Raw genomic sequence first — 20,259 nt, 5'->3', positions numbered from 1 at the left:
CATTCTGTCTGTCCCACGTTTTTCTACTCACTGACGTGGTCAATCTGTGTGAAACTGCACATAGGCATTGAGGATTGGCATAGGTAGAAGGTGACAAAGCTACCAATGGCTATGGACTAGTTAAAGCAAAGATGAGAAACTTGAGCTGTTAATAGCTTCCCCGTAGGAATGGACTGACTGCTGCAAGGCAAAGCAGTGAAATACTCTAAGTACAGCATACACTTAAACTGATACTGATTTCTTTTAGGTGGCTAAAATACGTCTTGCTGCTGCCCCCGTCCGCAGCACTACATTGCTTAACGTCCGTGGTGGTAATCTTGTCTGCTTCCCCAAACTGTGGGCTTGCCGACTAATATCTACTGTATGTAATACACTGACTGTGGAGAAGTTCCTCATACAACCTCACTTCAAAAATACTATCCAAACAATCCCTTTAATGTAACACTTTAATTTAGGGGTCCACAATTTCCTTGAAAAGAACTGTGGCACTAATTAATTGCCCAATTAATTGATGAATTCCAAGTAACCGCAAGCGTAGCACAGGAAGTCTTTTAGTGAGTTCGCAACATTTCAGCTGAACATACAAAATGTCTACAGGAAAACATACAGTTCAACATGCAGTATATGGAGAGTTAAAATTTCTGATGAAGAATAATAATAGTTTGGCTTTAAATCAGGCGGTTCTTTACAGGAAAGCTAACAATTGCTTATAAATTCAACACAACTAACTAAAACAAACTAATCTGTTTTTTTCCCAAGGAAATTGAATTGAAACAATAGACACGTAAAATAAAGCGTTAACGAATTTAACTATCACATACGTCAAGATTGGAAACCACATGTTTCAGGCTCAGGACATTGAGCCTGTTTAGACCTGGTATTAACATGTGGTTTGGGTGATCTGATCACAAGTGTAGAGCTCTAAACACAAGTGTGCACAACCACCAAGATGCATTGTGATCCGATCACTCAAACCGCTTGACGAGGTGGTTTTAGATGCATTTGTCTACGGATCTTTTGCAGTGTAAACACTTATGTGTCCCGATGCTTCACTGACGAGGACTACGTCATCACTGCAGGGTGTGATGGTTGTTTTGGTGACAGTGTGCTAGCACAAGACGACGAAGAGCAACTCTAGCAGGCTGCTGCCCGAGACAGTGCCGGAAACGTAGATGTGATGAACTGATGATATGATGAATTTGTTGAGGTTCTGCCCTATGGAGGGAGAAACCGACACAACTGCTAACGTGACTAGCTAGCATGCTAGCAAGTAGCTAGCCAGAGAATGGACATAATAATAACTGTATGCGATGCCCTTTGACCTTCTACAGTAAGTGATGTAATGAAATCTGAACACAAGTGGTCAAATGGAGACACATCATAGACACAGGTGTTGACGGCGATGTGTCTCGGCTGTTCACTTGTGTTCAGATCACAGAAACACATGTTAATACCAGGTGTAAATGGGCTCATAGTCTACGTTGTGCTGAGGATCCACGTCTGCTCTCAGCTTCTGTACAACACAGTGAAAATGAACAAAAAGTCAGGCCGAGTGCAGATTCAGTAAAAATACTGGTGAGTTAATTAAAAAGAACTAAACACATAAATGCTATTAACTAACACAGACTGTGTTCTTTCATATATAAACTCTGTAAACAGTGAATTGACAGACAGTGACGTCTTCAGTCCGTCCGTCAGTAAACACAAACGTGTTCAACAGTTTTTAAAAAACTCAGGAATTGACAGCCTGATATGTCGACGCGTCCACCGACCAAACTTCCGATGACATCAGAGGAACAACCCAGAGGAAGCTCCACCTGACGATGGTGATCTCTGACCTCAGCAGTGTGTCCCCACAGCGCTGTAGGAGGTGGACGCCTCTCTGCGGATGGTGCTGAATGGCGACAGTTCCAACTCAGTGGTGGTGCATTCGTTGTCGACGTCGCTGGTGGCGGCGGTGGAAGAGCGGGGCGGGCCGCACTCGTCGCAGCAGCAGCAGCAACAGTCCAGGAAGGCTCTGGTGAACGGCTGGCACAGGCTGAACAGCAGTATCGGCGTCACAGCGGACTTACAGAAGAGCAGCATCTGGCTGACCAGCTGCAGGATGTCCAGGGTTCTCCTGGGAACGCCGGCCGCCATGTACACGGTGATGATGTTACAGATGTTCTCTGGAATGATGCAGAAGCCGTAGAGGATCGCCAACGCCACCACGGCGCAGTTCATCTGACTCTCCAGCTGGATCTGCTTCTTGGTGCCACGGATGCAGGCCCGCTCCGCGTGGCGGATCTTGCGGGCAGTAAACAGCGAGCTACAAATGGTGAACAGCGTCGGCAGGCAGAAGTAGCAGCCGAAGTACCACCAGAGGCGAGCGCCATCGTAGGTGAGTCCCAGGACGTACAGCGTGTCCGGGAGGTCAGTGGAGATCCGGATCACACAGCGCTCGCATGGCGTCACGTCGGGCGGGTCGCTGGCCTCTGTGACCAGCTGTCGGATCAGCAGCTCAGGCAGCGCCAGCAGCAGAGCGCCCACCCAGATGACGGCAAGCTTGGCCGTGGTGGACGCCCAGTTCTCGATCATCTCGTAGTACATCTGCACGTTGGTGGCAGCACGAAAACGGTCGATGCACAGAGCGCAAAGTGTGAAGGTCGTGACCCCGAGAGAAGCCACCTGTGAAAAGAAGAAGAGTGTCAGGTTACACGTCTCACAGGAAACAGTTCTCTGCATGTTTCTGAAATAAGAGTGGAACAATTTTCTGTGTTGGCAGAAACAAACAAATGGAGCGTCTATTTGCACCCAGATGAGAATGGTCACAATTCAGCTATTCAGCTAGTTGCACCGATTGCTACAAAGTGTTATTATGGAACCTAACGCATGCTGTGTTTAGCTAGTCCTCGTTTTGTTGACTTCTGTATAAGAGGTGAGATCATGTAATGGGGGACAGAGTTGTTTCGCCACTAAGCCAGGAAAGGGAGGCAGTAACAGCACTGAAATGACCTCTGTATGAACAGGACGGGATTATGGGCGGCACCGGGGCAACGTTTTGGCAACATGTTATGGAACCACTGTAGAACATTTAAAAAGTAGCTGTAAGCAGTTAGCAGCTAACTCAAAGAGGAAGAACAGCAGCAAAATTCAAACATTGGAAAAACAATGAGGTCCAGGAACTCCATACCCCTGCTGACGTTGTTGTGTTACCTGTCACGTCATGCCTCTTTTCATTGGCCAATACTGGCATTGTATGTTTCTCTAAACCATGCATATGGTGCATTGGCACATTTAAACATTTCTTAAGTGTTGTAGTTCGAAACAAATATATATTAGCTGGGTGTCTCATCAGGAGGTGGAGGGGATGGTGGAGACTCAGGTCAGATGGCAGCTAGTCTCGCTCACCAGACCTTTCTCAAGAAAACAAAGGTCTGGCTGGGCCGACTCTCACTTTAAGATTGGAGAAAAAAACGCCCCGGCTTTTTTTATTTCTTTCAACCAATCACAATCGTTCTGGGTGGTGCCACAGCAACGGTGCGCTTGCAATATTGCCGGGGGGAAACAGGTTTTGGTGTAACACGCGAACCATGGCAGAAAAATGGCTACATCCCCGCAAGATCAAACACCGCAAAAGTTAGTAAAGGACGTGTTGAAAACTGCTACACAACTGGAGGTGGTAGGACGGGACTTCAGCGGTGGCTCGTTCCGCCCAATGAGAGGCTGATTTATGCGGCGAACTTCCGCCCACTCAGACTAGTCGGCAGCAGACCACTGTTCCAACAAAGTGACATTTCCAGCCAAGTTTGTTGCGACCAAACTGCGTATTTTGAGCTAAAACACGATCCTTTCTTCACCATAACCACGCGTTATCCTCAGTGTTTAAGGTTTAAGTTGAAAATTGGAACATAAATTTCCAAAATATCAGCTTCAAACAAAACACACAGCTCTGTCATATGAAACAAACAGATTTAATTTATCTGCATTTTGCAGAAACATAAAATACCAACATTTATTCTGGTGACTGGGTTGTAATATCTTCTATAAACTGAACTCTGTCTTTAGAAATGAGAATGGGAAATTTGTTGATCACTGAAAGTTGGCAGCCTGTTTTTGATTAGATTTGTATATTTAACTTTTATTTTTTGACTCAATATTTCCAATTTAAATCATAATTTTTTAACTTTGGGAAAAAAACAAAGTGGATATAATGTCTGTATTGGATTAATATCTCACTGCTGCAGCTTTAAGTCTCTGCAGAGTTTAACTTTAGCTGAAACCACCCCCTTTAAATCTCACACTGATGAAACAGGTAAAGAAGATATGATGTAACTGAACTATGACTGAACTCCAGAGACATCATTTCCCTAACTTAACCGAAATCCTGACCCCCAAGTGAACTGTGTGAAGATGTGACAAACAACCACATAACTTGAAGTGTGTTCTTACATCAGTGGATGAGCAGGAACACACAGTTCAAACACACACACACACTGTTCTCCCTCCTGCTCTGCGTCACACACCACATCTGCTGTGTCTCAGCTGCTGTAAACACTTCACACTGTATGAGCAACAACAGACAAGCAGACCAGTTGTTTGTGTGTGTGTGTGTGTGTGTGTGTGTGTGTGTGTGTGTGTGGACACAGTGTTACGCTGTTGTAAAGGCCATCGTCATAAATAACATGATGTCACTTCCTGTCTAGCTGCTGTTCCATTAGCTTCTGTTACTCAAAACAATATTTCTCAAGCAACTCCTGACGTTACTTTATATTGTCTACGAGAAATTAGATCAGTTAACCTTTTAGATTTTAAAGGAGCAGCATGTAAGATTTTGTGGAATCTAGCAGTGAGGATCGCAGATTGGAATCAGCTGAAACTTTTCCCGGTTCAAATTCCGTCAGTGTTCATTGTTCAGGAGGTTTTTACCAGGAGCCAAATTATCTGCAGAGGTCTCTTCCTCTGATTCAAACCTGTAAAAACACTGAATAAAGATGGTTCACATTACAAATCAGAGTTTCTCCAATACTGTTTGGCATGTTGCAAATGAGTTCTTGCTGTGTCAGCTGAAAGAGATAAATATTTTTAAATGGACAGGAGGAAAACACAGAATGTCCATTGTTTGGTCTGTGACGTAATAGGTCAACAGGAAAAAGGTCCAATACTAACAAGCTGAAAGAGGGCATATCTCCACCTGTCGCAGAGTCGCCGCACATACTTCAGTCAATAAATCAATTCCACCCCTGTGCTTGTGCACTGGGACAAGGACAGTAGTCCAGTTAAATGGTCCAGTTGAGCTGTAACTGTAGCTCAACTGTGCAGGTAAATGGACTGAGTGTTTCTCCGATGCTGTTCTGCTCATCAGAGACAGGCCACCAGCCCAGCACCTGCTAAAGTACGCTCACCCTTTTCTCTCTGATAAATTCAGATCCAGACGTTCAGGAGGTTTTTAACAGGAACCAAATTATCCACAGAGGACCCTTCCTCTCCAAAACAAACTGACCAGGTGATTTAAATCAGTAAAACACTGAATAAAGTAGTTTTATGTTTAAAAAAAGGTGTTTTTCCAAGTGTAAACATGATAAAATGTTTGTGGCAACTGAGACCACACAAGTTCAAATTTAAGACTATTTAATGACTTTTCAGGCCTTATGTTTCTGAAATTGTGTGTGTGTGTGTGTGTGTGTGTGTGTGTGTGTGTGTGTGTGTGTGTAGGGTCAGACCATCACAGCAGTTCTCGTATTTCAAGGCGCTGTATGTAAGAATGTGGCCAAAACGGTTACTGCACTCAAATTCAAAATACTGCCGCGAGTCGTGTCCGCCCCCCCTCCCCTACAGATTCGAGGTTGCTGGACAGCGGCATGCTGGAGACTGATTTGTTTGCCCATGGGCGGCTGCCGTGGCAGGGCCACGTCGCCGCGTCCTTGATCTTTGGTTTTCCAGCGGACCGTTCGAGCACGTCCAGCTTCTCTGCTGCTAACGCTGCTGCCGGGATACAGCTGAGGAGGAGCCGGCTGCTAATGCTATGTACCGGGACACTGCTAATGCTGCTTGCCGTGCTGCTGTAGCTCAGTCGTAACTGTAACTGATGCTGAGACTCTACTGACTGTGTGACTGGTAGACGGCAGTGGGTGGCGCAACAGGCCAAAACACAAATTCAAAACATAAACATGATTTGCAGACTGTAAAAAAATATTTTAAATGCGAATATTCTGGCTGTGCTATTGTTGTCGGTGAGATCAGTATGTTATATGAACATTATTCCTTAGTCTCTGTGACATATTAGGAGGATTTTACGACTATTTGCTTTAGATTTCTTACATATAGCTCCTTTAATACTCAACTGCTATTTTGTGTGATTTCGCTCCATTAAACAATCAGAGGAGACGACAGGACTGATCTCAGATCTGCAGCTCAGTCTCAACTCTGTACTGTACGTGTTACTTTATCAACCAGGAAGTAAAACACTGACAGATCTAATATCAGATTTACAGTTCAGACTGGTTTTGAGTGAAAATATATCATATTTCTTTTTAAATCAAAATTAAAGGATGGAACACCCTTGAATAAAAATCATAGTAATAAAAGAATGAAATACAGAATACAAAAAGGGAAGAGGACAGCTGGTGACATCAGTAAAGTATAACTGATGTCATGTAGGTCATCATCTCAGACAAAGAGCTGCTGCTGTTAAGAGGATTAAACTCAAAAAACGTGACCTTTTTTTTCCAGACCTCACATATTTAAAAAAAATCCCATAATAAATATGTTAATAACTTGCTGCTAACGTCTCAGGCGCTCAGCTGATTCAAAACATCAGCACCACCAACACTCAGATTACAGGGTGTGGACACACATGGCCAACAGTATGTGGACATCTGATCCCAACAGTACGGACACTGATGTGCTGCAGTAACAGCTTTACATCAGATGTTCAAACATGGCTGCAGGGATTTGCTTCCATTCAGACACCAGAGCATCAGTGAGGTGCAACACTGATGTTGAGATCAGGTCTGGCTCCAGTTCATCCCAAAGGTGTTGGGAGGGTTTGAGGTCTGTGCAGACCAGTTACGGTCTCTCACACCAAACTGGGAAAACCATTATTTTATGGAGCTGAGTTTGAGCACAGAGGTGTCAAACACAAACTGCTGCCTCAAAGATGGAAGCACGCTATAGTTAAAATATGTAGCTTTAAGAATTCCAGGGCTCACACACATTTTTATGGATGAATTTTCCAAACTTTTCCATGTCCTTCAAGGACCCATAATAAAGTTTTTTTCTTGCTCCATCTGCTCCAGAGTGTTTTGAAACAAAATCAGATTCAAACTCTGTTCAAACATAATTCAGCTAGCTGCCCACAAACCCAGGGAGAGAACCACTAAATACATGTGATGGTAACTAAAACGCTGTCACACATCGATGCGTATTAAAGCTCCGTCACACTGACCGCTACAGAAAATTAATTTGCCTTTACATTACATGGACGGTTATCCACAGACGAACACTGTAACAATGTCATTATACATAATGAAATTCAATGACTTTTCCAAAACTGTTATGGCTCTGGTGAATTTAGAAGTGTTGTCGTTCACATGTTTGAGTGTGAGAGTGAGTGCTCTGTTTGTGTAAGGATCTTTGTCTCTTAACTACAGGGGTGGTGTGCTGATTGGCTGGAGGTGCTGGTTTGGTCTCGGAGTGCTGACCGCTGATTGGCTCCCCAACTACCGTGTGCTATTTAAAACCCTCGGCTTCCCAACAGGCTGGTTGACAGTGGACTGACAGCAGCAGTGTTCCTGTCCTCGGCTCCATAACCTCCCGTACTGTGTTTGTGTCAAACCTGAAGATTTGGTTCCTCGGTAGTGACGTCAGTTTACCTTTGTTATTTTGAACTTAAGGGCTCATTTATGCTCCCTTTACGTACGAAAGTGTATACGTCCGTTTCAAACGATGTTACCGTCACTGCCCACATACTTCCATGCGTCCTTTACGTTGGCATGGATGTTAACCAATATATCCACCAGGAGGCAGCCCAGCGTCAAAAGTTTATGACAACAACAAACTCAAAAACAAACATGGCGACTGTGGAGGAGATATTGATAATGTACCTCTTGCATAAAAGACAAAAACAGAGGCAGCGTTGTAGGAGGCGGTGGTCGGTGAGGCCGTTAAATACATCGCGACTGGAGGACGGAGAATTATTTTCTCTAGTACTGCTGATGAGAGAAATTCAATTGTTATTTCTTCTTTGTGTCTCACTAGAGCTACGTATCAGGTAGTGACAGCAACACTGCCCCCACGGTTGCCGGTGGTACTGCTCCGTTTGGCCCGTTTCCACAAGCTTTATGGAAACGTGCAGAAATACGGACGAAATGAACGCGGAGTACGGACAGAAGGCTCCGTCCGGATCCGGATCTGTACTTAACGTTGAGCATAAATGAGCCCTAACTCTGAGGCTGTAGGGTGGGCTGCCATTTTATTTTGTACATTTTTCCTCATGTTTCTGATGCGTCCTAGGGAGCCAGATTTAGTGAATGTTGTTTTGTTTTTCTCACAAAGGTGTAGTTAGTATGTTCGGGGTTTAGATGGCTGTTTTGGACCTGCTTCACCCTGAATTACTTTTGCTTCACCTTATTGTTAATAAATAACTTTACTTTGAACCAACATTTCTGCTGTGAGCCGTCTGGTTTGGGGACCGGGGAGGGAACAGCCTTACACACATTTATGTGGCACTCCTACTCCCCCAGACGGGGACACAACAGATTTTGACAAATACTGTGACTTTTCAAGACCTGGGAAAAGTGATTGTGAAATTCCATTACTTTTCAAGGTTTTCCATGACTGTGAGAACCCTGGAATTCTGTTCAGTGGAGCTAATGCGCCAAAACCAGGCGGGTAAAGAGAGGAGATGATACAGCGTCCAATCGCGTCAACACAGTGAAATCTGGTCTGCACTTTCCAAAAGGCTCAATAACTCGTCCACGATCATAAGAACATGGGGATGATTGCTAAATTTCACTGAGGCGTCAGCAGCAGGCCTTCAGTCAGAATATATTTCATATGAAAAGTATAGATATGAGAAACACGGACAGTGTCACTGATTTAATCTGCAGCTCACGAGCAGACTGACTTGGTGTGAGAGAGGAGACTTGGGGACTTGTTCATAAACTCGCTTAAACTGAATGTTATTTTGCAAAACACTCACACACAGTCGCTGTTTCTAGGTCTGTAAATCTGTGTTAGCCTAAAGGAAGAGAAATCTGTCGGATCAGATTATATATATATATTAACTGCTGCTGTTTTGCAGCATCAGCTGTTTTTGTGCGCTGCAGGACGCAGCCACAGTGAGCGCTCACCATCTCTTTAATTCTGGCTTAACCTCCAACATCACAGCTCCAGTTACACTCTGCACGTCACACCCCATAGTTCACAGAGTCACAGATTCGTGTCCCAGCCTTCATTTAACAGCCTTGGCCCAAACTAGAAGAAACAGACCCAGAACATATAATAATAATATCAGACCTCCTGTTTCCTTCACTTATTGGGGGGTGGTGATGATTGTTGTCTAATCCCAGTCTGAGAGACTCCTCATTAATCCTGATCTTCACTCTGATTGGACGGCATGATGTCACATTTAAACCCTGACTGCAGTCTGGAGCCGCTCTCCACCTAATTCTGCTGACACCCGCTCACATCAACATGAAACTAAACTAGTAAATAATATTTTATTAACTGTAAACTATCATCTGTTATGAACATCTCACTTTAATTTGATCAGTTTCTAAATAATCTAGTTCTGACATTCGGTTCTTTGAATTTAAAAATATCAAATGAAGTGGTGTAAAAACATTTTTATCTTGTTAGCAGACTTCATAACATGCATTTAATTTGTGTTCAAATCTTCCTGAAGGCCTCTGTCTGTTTATAAACTCAGTGCAGGTCGTTCAGTGACGACATAAAAATGAATTCTTGTCACATGTGCATGGAAACTACAGTTAAATCCATTCTTTAAACACTCTATGATAGGAAAGACTTTCTGAATTTTTAATATGTTGCTGGTTTGATCATTTTTAACTTCACTACTTTACCCCCCGGTGTTTTATGACCCCTGTGCTGTTTTTATTTCTTCTGATTTTCCCTGTGAAGCACTTTGCAACCTCTATAAATGCTATGCTATATAAATACAGTTTATTATTGTTATTATACAGTGTGGTTGAGGTTAGTTAAAGATCCTGATTTAAAGGCAAAGGTCACATTTTTTCTGAGTCTATAAATGTATACATATAATATGTATATACTAAATTTGTTTGGTGGCTGTGATTGTTCCTCCTGTTCATTCTCGCTGGAAGGAAATCCCTTCATACAGTGAATCTAATGACTGATGGGTGACAAATCCTGAAATAATGCGTGCTGAAGTTCAGCTGAAGATAATATGGAGTCTTTTTGGTGCCAAGTCTCGTTGCTGAGCTGTGGTGCAGGATGAAAAGGAGAGAATTTGGCCATAAAACTTAAGAAATATGTATATTTTTCCACACTACACACATTTTCAGAGGAAGCCCTGCCTTCCTGCTCCTTGTGTGATGGAGGGGGAGCCGGTGGCAGCAGTGGAAGTATTGGACCACTGTCGTAGATGACAAGTTGAACTTTGATGTGAACACTGACGGCATCTGTAAGAAGGGAAACCAACGCCTGTTCTTCTTAAGGAAGCTGAGGAGTTTTTATGTAGACAGGACAATCATGAAAATGTTCTATTCTGCTTTTATCAAGTCTGTTTTATTCTTTTAACACTGTCTGTTGGTTTGGTGATCTCAGCCTGAAAAACAAGGACAAGTTGGAAGAAGTGCTGAAGTTGTGCTGTAAGATCACTGGTGTTACTTTGAACAACCTGCAGGATGTGTTTGAGGAGAGGCTCAGTTCTAAAGCTCGGTCGATTGTCTCAGACTCTCAACATCCCCTCCAAGTTTCAGATGCTTCCAGGGCGGAAGTTTTGCCTCCGTAAATGCAACACTAAGTGTAACAGATGTCTTTTGTCCCGTCTGCTATCACCTACCCTAACCAGCAGTGACCATTAATGTCCATGATTCTGGATACTGTGTGTTTTGTTGTACTCATGACTACTGTCTGTATCTCAGACTGCCCCTCAGAGAGATTAAAGTTTACCTTACAAATGTTTCATCTTTGTGTTACTTTCCTTCCATCACAGCTCACCAAGGAGACTCCAGGAGAAAAACTAACTTTGAAAGACACACTTTTGATCTGATTAACTCAGACTGGTGAGTGTTTTTGCACAGAACTAGGACTGTGGAGTTTGCCCCATATCACTGGTCAGGGATCTTTGAATGGTCAGGATGAACAGGTGGAATATTACGCACCTTTTAATCTGCATTTCAGATACGAGTTCTGAAGCTGTGCAATGTTTGACTTACTTGTATTGTTAGTGTATGGTTCAAATACAGTGTACACTGTTGTTTAAGGTGTTTAAAACCGTGTGTTCTCGTCACCATCCATCAACAGCTCTCAGACCTGCTCCCACCTGATATCTAAGTCATGCACACTGAGCAGCACCAACCCCTCCCCCCTCCCCTCTCACCTCCAGGTAGGGGATGATCCTGCACGAGAACTCCCCCAGCAGCCAGTCCTTGGTGAGCTCGTGGAACACCACGAGCGGCAGGCAGAAGAAGATGATGATGAAATCCCAGAGCGCGAGGTTAGCCAGCAGCGAGTTGGAGATGCTCCTCATGTAGTAGTTGTGACACACGATGCACATGAGAGACACGTTCCCGATGATGCCCACGCTGAAGATGACGGCGGCGATGAGCATGATCGCGTACGCACCGTACGACTCTGCGGTGAGCGGGTAGAACGGGTTCTTCACCTGCTTCCGTCTGGTCCGCGGGTCCACCGGCATGAGCGGCGTGGAGTCGGGGAAGTCCGGCAGAGAGTACTCCTCCTCGTAGTCGCTGGTGTTGAGTCCGAAGGGGGGTCCGGGCTCTTGTTCCTGCGCCATGGCGGCTCCGTCCTGCAGCGGCTCGCTTCGCTTCCTCCGGCTGGGTTTTGCGCTTCGTCTCCGCCGCCGGGTGTGCCCGGTTCTCCCGAGGTTACACGTGCGTCCATGCGGGGTTTGTTTAAGCACCTCTCCCGGGCTGCATCCACCACTACGCGGCTCACCGGCCTCATTTACATGCGTGCGTAAAGCTCCATCTGGGGGTACCCGTCGGTCGCGCCGCGCTCCATTTTGCGCGTCGCCTTTACGCACAGCGCGCCGGGGTATCTGTGTCCCCAGCAGGTCAGGGGAAGACGTGTTTACAGTATCCAGCCTCGAGGCCTGCGCAATGGCCCCGTGCGTCCCCCCATTGTCCTCCCCGATGACTGTGCGCCATCTCCGGCTCTGCGCATTCCGATCAGCGGCGGTGGATTCATAATGAGGGCTGAAAGTCGTCTTTGTTTTCTGCCTGTTGAGCTGACTCGAGACGACCTCGCTGCACAGCCACAAACACAGTAACCTCGAGAATGGAAGCAGCATCGTGTGGCTCTGTCTAACCCGTGACATCAAACTGCTGCGTTTTCCAAAATGATCGATCCATCTCTGGTTTCTGATAATCAGTCAAAAAAATTCAAACTTCAAACTGCCACAAAAAGATTCAGTTTTCCTTCATCTCTGCGCGCAGCCAGCTTTCACATAGTCTTTGGTCCTGTTTAACAGGTGCACCTGTCGGGTTTGGGTGCGTCCCGGAGCGGCTCCAGTCTGGAGGCATCACCAAACACACCAGAGCGGAAAAATAATCCCAAACTAGGCTGAAGAATTACTGACCGTTCAGCTCCTCCGCAGCCGAGAGTGGAGGAGGGAGGAGAGGGTTAAATCCCAGCCGGGGAAGGTCCACCTTCGTCCCATCAAGTGTCGGCGCAGACAGCCGCCCCGGAGCGCTCAGAGGTCAGGGTACAGCACGGTGAAATGAGGCTGGTGGACACGCCGAGCTCCGCCTGAGAGACAGAGGAGGACCCGAGAGGAGGAGGAGGAGGAGGAAGGCGGGTGGGAGGGAGGAAGAAGAGGACGAGGAGGAGGAGGAGGAGGAGGAGGAGGGAGTCATCTGTCAAACCTGCTCTGATCCGATAATAATCTGTAAAAACACTGAAGTGTAATCTGTGGGATTATCATGAATTACACTAAAATCATTATTTCTATATATGACAAACTTTTCTTCATTAAAGAGTCAAGAAGTTTTGGACATATTGATGAAGTGACATTGGTAATAAGTGCCCCTCAGTTATTTCAACATATTTATTACATTTTAAAATAAGGAATTTTCCATGGAAAATAATAAAGCCCTTTCTTTCTCTGCTGGAAAAGAAACTTCACTCATTTAAAAATGAAGATTAAAAAAGAAAACGTTTTTTTTTTTTTTTTGGAACCAGAAAGCACAGAATCTTCAATTAGTCAGCCATTTCCTAAAATTGAATTTAAAATTTCTTTCATTTGAGATTAATTTGAGAGAAACGGGAATATCACACCACAGCTAGGCTGCAGTGTATGAAAAGGTATTTTTCCCGAACTTAGTTTTAAATTTCAAGGGAACAAAATTTGTTTGGCTGCCTCTGGTATTGTGAGAGTGTGTAGCTCTCACTGGATTAAAAGGTCAGCAAGGTAGGGAGGTGCATTTTTAAAAGCTATTTTGTGGGCAATGCTCATTTTAATCTGCACCACCCTTTTTTCCACATTTAATAAATTAATCATTTTGAAATGGACTGAATCCAAATGAGTGCGGGGATGCAGCTTCAAAACAACTCTAATTAACTTGTTTTGAGCAGTCGGCAGTTTGCTTTTAAGAGACTGTCCAGTGCCACTATACCAGAAGGTGGCAGCATAGTCAAAATGGCATAGGTTTTTAAAGTTGCTGAATCCAGTATATTTGCATTTCTTGCCAGAAATTTTGTTCTATTGGTAATCTTGTTGTGTGCTTTCATGGCCATATCCTCTCCTGACAAAATATTATCTATAACACATCCAAGGTAGTAAACTTTTGTTTTTGCCGTAATTACTGACTGCCCAAATTTTACCTCAAAATTGGGTGAAATTCTCAATTTGGGTCTAGTTCCGAAGAGAATGAACTCAGTCTTTCCAAGGTGAAGGGACAGCCTATTATCGGAGAGCCACCCCGCTACTTTTTGAATCTCCGCGCTTAGTGTATCTTCTACAGTTGCTTTATTCTTATGAGATACCAGCAATGCCGCATCGTCCGCATATAAAAATAAATCACATGCACATGCCAAGTTCAGATCATTAATGTATGCTAAAAACAACAATGGACCCAAAACACTCCCTTGTGGGACACCACATGTCAAAGCCTTTGGGATGGATAACATTCCATTTATGTCTACCCTCTGGTGTCTGTCAGTAAGGTAGGAATCTACCCACTTCAAAGCACTGTCACCAAAACCAAGAGCTCTTAATTTGTAATTTAAAATGCCATGATTGACCGTGTCAAACGCCTTCTGCAGGTCGAGCATAACCATTCCACAAAGTTTTCCTTGATCAATTTCTTTTCTAATTTTATCAGTCAAAAACAACAGGCAGGACTTCTAAAGCCTGACTGGAACTGATAAAATATCTTATTTTTATGTAGGTACTCTTCAATCTGTTCATGTATGATTTTTTCCATAATTTTGGACACTACACATAGCATAGATACAGGTCTATAATTACCCTCACCAAGCTTGCTGCCCTTCTTGTAAAGGGGTAAAACTCTGGCCGTCTTAAAATCAGATGGAACAGTAATAGTTTTGTGTCTTTGTGGTATGTTTTGCCCCTTTTTGTATATTGTGTCTCTGTCATTATGTTGTGTCTCTGTAAGATAATTCAGTGTCTTTTTTTGGGGGTTGTTTCGTCCCTGTTGTAGTTACTTTGTGACTCTTTGAAGTTCCTTCACATCCCTTTGTGGTCATTTTGAATCTTTTGCAGATCAGTACATGTCAATATGAGTGACATCGTGCAGGTGAGGGCCAGGGCTCCCCCCCTTACACGTCGGGTCCCTGGGCCTGTGCCCTGTAGGCCTGTTCAGTAATCCTTTCATGCTGCCAATAATACATTCATAAATTACACAACTACCTGTATTACACATGTAGGAAACACATAATAGGATATTTAAGGAAACTGAGTGAGGAAGAGTTAAATACTGCTTTCTATTGTTTGATATGACCAAACTTAATATAGTTGTAGGAACACTTGGTATTACAGAAAAAGCATAAATACAAACACACAGGCTAAATGATCCTGCAGGAATTCATTTCACAGTTGTGGTATTTATAAAATATCCCTCCAAAGTTTATTATTTGATTGCTAAAACTTTGAATCAAACAGCCAAACTTTACCAGTGTGCCTCAGCAGTTTGGTGAGAAATGAAGTTCAAGCAGAGACATGTTGTATTTAAAGGGAAGTTCACTGAATTCAATATCAGAGCAAAAACTTACAGGTCTTGTGCACCATCTAGCTCTGAGTCTGTGTATTACAGCAGCTCTGCTGCAGCAGTCTGATCTGCAACATTTAAACTAAGAGAGAATATTAAAGGGTTTGTTTCTGACTGATGGGTTTCACACTTTGATCTACTGAAAGCAGAGCTGGTTTCAGACGCAGTGTTTGAGTCTCTCATCATGGCTGCTGGCCTTCAGTGCCTGGTCACACAGAGGTGGGGTTGAACAACAACAACATTTCCTTAAGTACAGTATTTAAGTACAAATTTAAGGTACTTGTTTCCACTTTCTGCAGCTTCATACTTCTCCTCCACTACATCTCAGAGGTCAATATTGTACTTTTTACTGCACTACATTAGTCTGACAGCTTTAGCTCCTTCCTGTCCAGTGAAAACCATGTATCTCCAGATGTGTTGATGCTGAATGTTTGTGATAAACTGAAGGATGAAGTGTTCCTTTATGAGCTGAGAAAATTCTCCTCCTTCTGAAGCTAAATAAACTCTTTAAAAACCCTCTTGGATCAGCTGAAAAGTCGTCGTCACAAAGCTGAAAACAGGCTGTTTTTATGACTCTTTAGAGATACGTGGTTCTCACAGGACAGCCACGCTACAGACATATGATGATCTTATAGACCATGATGCATTGCTGTAGATTAAACTCCCCAACAGGATATAAAGGAGTTCAAATGAGCTCAACCTGAAACATCTACAGCAGTAAAATGACACATACACATTAATGCAGCAGGAATATTAATCCAAAAACATCAGATAGAATAAAACACTGACAGCAGGGAACACTTTACTGCACTATCAGTCATTTTACACATACTTATAATAAATGTTCCTGATCAAACTTTTACTGAGGGAAGGATTTGAAGAGAGGATTTTTACCTGTAGTGGAGTATTGTCACAGTGTGGTATTAGTACTTTGACTTCAGTAAAGGATCTGAATACTTCCTCCACCTCTCCCTCTTGGTGACGGCCCACTGAGAGGTGGAGCAACAGTGAAAGAGGAGAGCTTGACAGTCACATGACCTGAAGTGAAAGTGAAAGTGTGTGTGAGTGACAGCAGAGCTGCAGTCGAGACGAGTCTCTCTGTTTCTCTCGAAAGAAACATTCAACTGAATCCAGCAGGTTTTTCTCAACAACAAACACTGGTGAGTTCACTGTCCTACAGAGGTTTCAAAGGTTCATATGAAAAATGTTTGGCCTGCTTTCAAATATTTCCACTCTAATAACAATATAAGCAGCAGTGTAGCAGTATTGTTATATTATTTGATGTTTGATGTGACAGTAATGGAGAGTTAGTTTAACATAGTTTGATTATTTTTGAAACTTTTATTTGAATAACTAAAGTTTTCAGGTCGACTTTAACAGTGAACTCTGTTTTTATCTGTGAAACAACACGAGCTAACACTCCCCACTGCAGACCAGTCAGACTGGTTTCCCCACATGTTTTCATATGCTGGTACAAATAAATGGTTTCTTGTTACCGTGGCGACCAATTAATGCCAGCCCAAATAAGCCCTGAGGAAATGCAGTTATCCTTCATATTCATATACTATGCAGACCTGCACAAACAGCATATTTATCAGATTTCAGATGAATGTCTGATGTTACTCATATTGATGTGATCTCTTCCAACCTTCCTGTGTCACTGACAGCATCCCAGGCAGGTGTGCAGACCAGGTGTAAACATAGTGCAGATGGGATTTACAGGAGACACATGCAACGTTGTGGTCGGAGCAATAAACATGAATTAAATAAAGGCCGATATATAAGTGAAACATTATTACTATGAAGAAGAATGGAGCAATTAGGCTGTTATTAATGAAGACAATATCTGATGACTGAAACACAAACAAACAGTGGATGAAGAGTTTTGGTTTGTGTTCATGAAACTTGAACGTGACCATGGATTAAAATCACTTCAGGCTGCAACAAGGTTTAAGTGTGAGTTTACATCAATATGAACCAGCGGTGGAAGAAGTACTCACATCTGTTACTGAAGTAAAAGTAGTAATACCACAGTGTAGAAATACTTTGTTACAGTAAAAGTCCTGCAGTCACTATTTGATTTGCAATAAAAATACACAAGTATTAGCATCAAACTAAAAGTACCAAAAGTAAAATGACTCATTACCCAGAACGTCCAGTTTCAGAAAAATATACTATATTACAGGATTATAATTATTGATGCATTAATGTGTTCATCACTTTAATGATGAAGCTGTTAACAGTGGAGCTAATTTTAATGACTTTATACACTGCTGGGTGGTTTGTAAATTCCCCCCGAGGTCAATAATATCTTAACTGATAATAATACATCAGGATTTATTGGTTGATTATAATTTTTATTCTGAATCTGAATCTGTAAATTCATTAATGATATTAAATTAATGTAGTGGAGGAATAAGTAGAATGTGTCTCTCTGAGATGTTTTTACCAAAGCAGAAGTATAAAGTAGCAGAAAATGGAAATACTCAACTAAAGTACCTCAAATAGTACCTTAGTACAGTACTGTAATAAATGTAATTAGTTACTTTCCATCTCTCTCTCTCATGTTTTTTGTGTCTTATTATATCTCCTCTGTGTTTCTGATGAATGTGTGCAGGTTAACGTTTGCTAATGTCTTAATAATTAGATTTAGGTTCAAGATTATAATGTCATTTTGATGCCTCTGTGCTGGTGACAGCCGTGGACGGAGGCATTATGTTCTGTGTCGTCTGTAAGTCGTCCATCCCACCCATTCTGGTAAACGTGACGTCTCAAAAACGCCTTGGGCGAAGTTCTTCAAATTTGGCACAAGCGTCCAGTTGGAGTCAACAATGAACTGAATGAATTTTGTGGTCAAAGGTCACTGTGACGTCACAAAATGTGTTTTTGGCCATGATCCAAGAATTCATATGCAAATTATGACAGAATTACATATAAATGTCTAAAAGGATAAAATGATGTTTTATATCTAAAAGGTCAAAGGTCAACTTCACTGTGACATCATAATGTTCTGCAGTTTTCTGGACATTATTCAACATCATATCTCAGGAACAGAAGGAGAGACATTTGGTCAGATACTGAATTGGTGACTCTAATCTTGAAACTGTGCTGATTGTATAGATCTTCTGTGCTGCCGGGGGGAAGATGTGTGAAGCATCTATGTTTTACAGACGTGGATGTAAACTGTACGAGAAACTTGACTGCTGCACTGAGGCAGACAACCACGAGGCAACTTTAGTTTGAGTAGTATTTAGAGGAATAGTATTTTTTCTGCAGGCAGTCAGAGTAAATGTTTTAGAATAAAGATCTCCAAGTTATCATTTATTTTCTGAGCTTGATGATCTCATAGAAATACCATCGCTGAACTGCACATCTGAGCTCTCCTTCACTCACAGCAAATTCATAAAACAACAGAATTCAGGATCCTTATATTACATTGATCATAGTTTGATTATGTTAAACAAATAAAAAACAACATGTAATCCCAGTTTTGATGTTTCTCACTTTGTGTCCTCAGAGTGTCGATATGTCTGCTGCCAGCTGTCTGCTGACTGAAGATCAGTTTCTGTGCTCCATCTGTCTGGATGTGTTCACTGATCCAGTCAGCACACCATGTGGACACAACTTCTGTAAAACCTGCATCACTGAACACTGGAATATTAATGTCCCCTATCAGTGTCCAAACTGTAAGAAGGTTTTCTACACCAGACCTGAGCTGCAGGTCAACACTTTCATCTCTGAGATGGCTGCTCAGTTCAGACAGTCAGCTCAACAGAAAGCCAGCAGCAGCAGCTCAGAGCAACAAGTTTCCAAACCAGGAGAAGTTCCCTGTGACGTCTGCACTGGAACCAAACTGAAGGCCCTGAAGTCCTGCCTGGTGTGTCTGGAATCCTACTGTGAGACTCACCTGGAGCCTCATCTGACAAGATCAGGCCTGAAAAGACATCAGCTGATCGACCCTGTGGAGAACCTGGAAGGCAGGATGTGTCTGAAGCACGATAAACTGCTGGAGCTGTTCTGTAAGACCGACCAGATGTGTGTCTGCATGCTCTGCACTGTTTTAGACCACAAGACACATGATGTTGTTCCTCTGAGAGAAGAATATGAAGGAAAGAAGGCCGAGCTGGGGAAGACAGAGGCTGAAATTCAGCAGATGATCCAGAAGAGACGACTGAAGATTGAGGAGATCAAACACTCAGTGGAGCTCAGTGAGGAAGATGCAGACAGAGAGATAGCAGATGGTGTTCAGGTCTTCACCGCTCTGAAGGAGTCTGTTGAGAGAAGCCAGGCCGAGCTCATGGACACGATCAAAGAGAAGCAGAGAAAGACAGAGAAACAGGCTGAAGGCTTCATCAAAGAGCTGGAACAGGAAATCTCTGAGCTGAAGAAGAGGAGCACTGAGGTGGAGCAGGTCTCACGCTCTGAAGACCACCTCCACCTCCTCCAAAGCTTCACTTCCCTGAACACTGCTCCACCCACCAAGGACTGGACAGAGGTCAGCGTCCATCCACCTTCATATGAGGGGACTGTGAGGAGAGCTGTGAGTCAGCTGGAGGAGACGCTCAGTAAACAGATGAAGAAGCTTCTCGCTGAGGTCGAGCTGAAGAGGGTCCAGCAGTCTGCAGTGGATGTGACACTTGATCCTGATACAGCACATCCCTATCTCATCCTGTCTGATGATGGAAAACAAGTTACATGTGGTGATGTAAAGAAGAATCTCCCAAAGAATCCAGAGAGATTTGATACTTGTCCCTGTGTCTTAGCAAAGCAGAGTTTCTCTTCAGGAAGATTTTATTATGAGGTTCAGGTTAAAGGGAAGACT

General features: G+C 43.2%; 2 protein-coding genes across 6 annotated transcripts in view; one reads left to right on the top strand and one right to left on the bottom strand.

The window, feature by feature from the left end:
* Positions 1-16: 16 nt before the first annotated feature.
* Positions 17-16,486, bottom strand: gpr37a (G protein-coupled receptor 37a). Its single transcript, XM_050072867.1, has 3 exons — positions 16,332-16,486; positions 11,567-12,957; positions 17-2,667 (listed from the first exon to the last, which is right to left on the bottom strand). Exons 2-3 carry the CDS (start codon positions 12,524-12,526, stop codon positions 1,840-1,842), a joined length of 1,788 nt encoding a protein of 595 aa, XP_049928824.1. The 5' UTR covers positions 12,527-12,957; positions 16,332-16,486; the 3' UTR covers positions 17-1,839.
* Positions 16,487-16,492: 6 nt separating this feature from the next.
* LOC126407721 (E3 ubiquitin-protein ligase TRIM21-like) overlaps positions 16,493-20,259 on the top strand; it is a 297,595-nt gene continuing 293,828 nt past the window's right edge. For 4 of the 5 annotated variants that reach the window (XM_050072889.1, XM_050072888.1, XM_050072886.1 and 1 more), the window contains exons 1-2: positions 16,493-16,597; positions 18,955-20,244. In XM_050072889.1, coding sequence (XP_049928846.1) covers positions 18,964-20,244 — 1,281 coding nt within the window. In that variant the 5' untranslated portion in view covers positions 16,493-16,597; positions 18,955-18,963. The remainder of the gene's footprint in view (positions 16,598-18,954; positions 20,245-20,259) is intronic. The other variant, XM_050072890.1, reaches the window with a different exon arrangement.

Source organism: Epinephelus moara, chromosome 20 (genome assembly GCF_006386435.1).
Source record: "Epinephelus moara isolate mb chromosome 20, YSFRI_EMoa_1.0, whole genome shotgun sequence".
Taxonomy (NCBI): domain Eukaryota; kingdom Metazoa; phylum Chordata; class Actinopteri; order Perciformes; family Serranidae; genus Epinephelus; species Epinephelus moara.
Note: the sequence above shows the minus strand (reverse complement) of the source record. Positions and strands in the feature narration are given on the sequence as shown.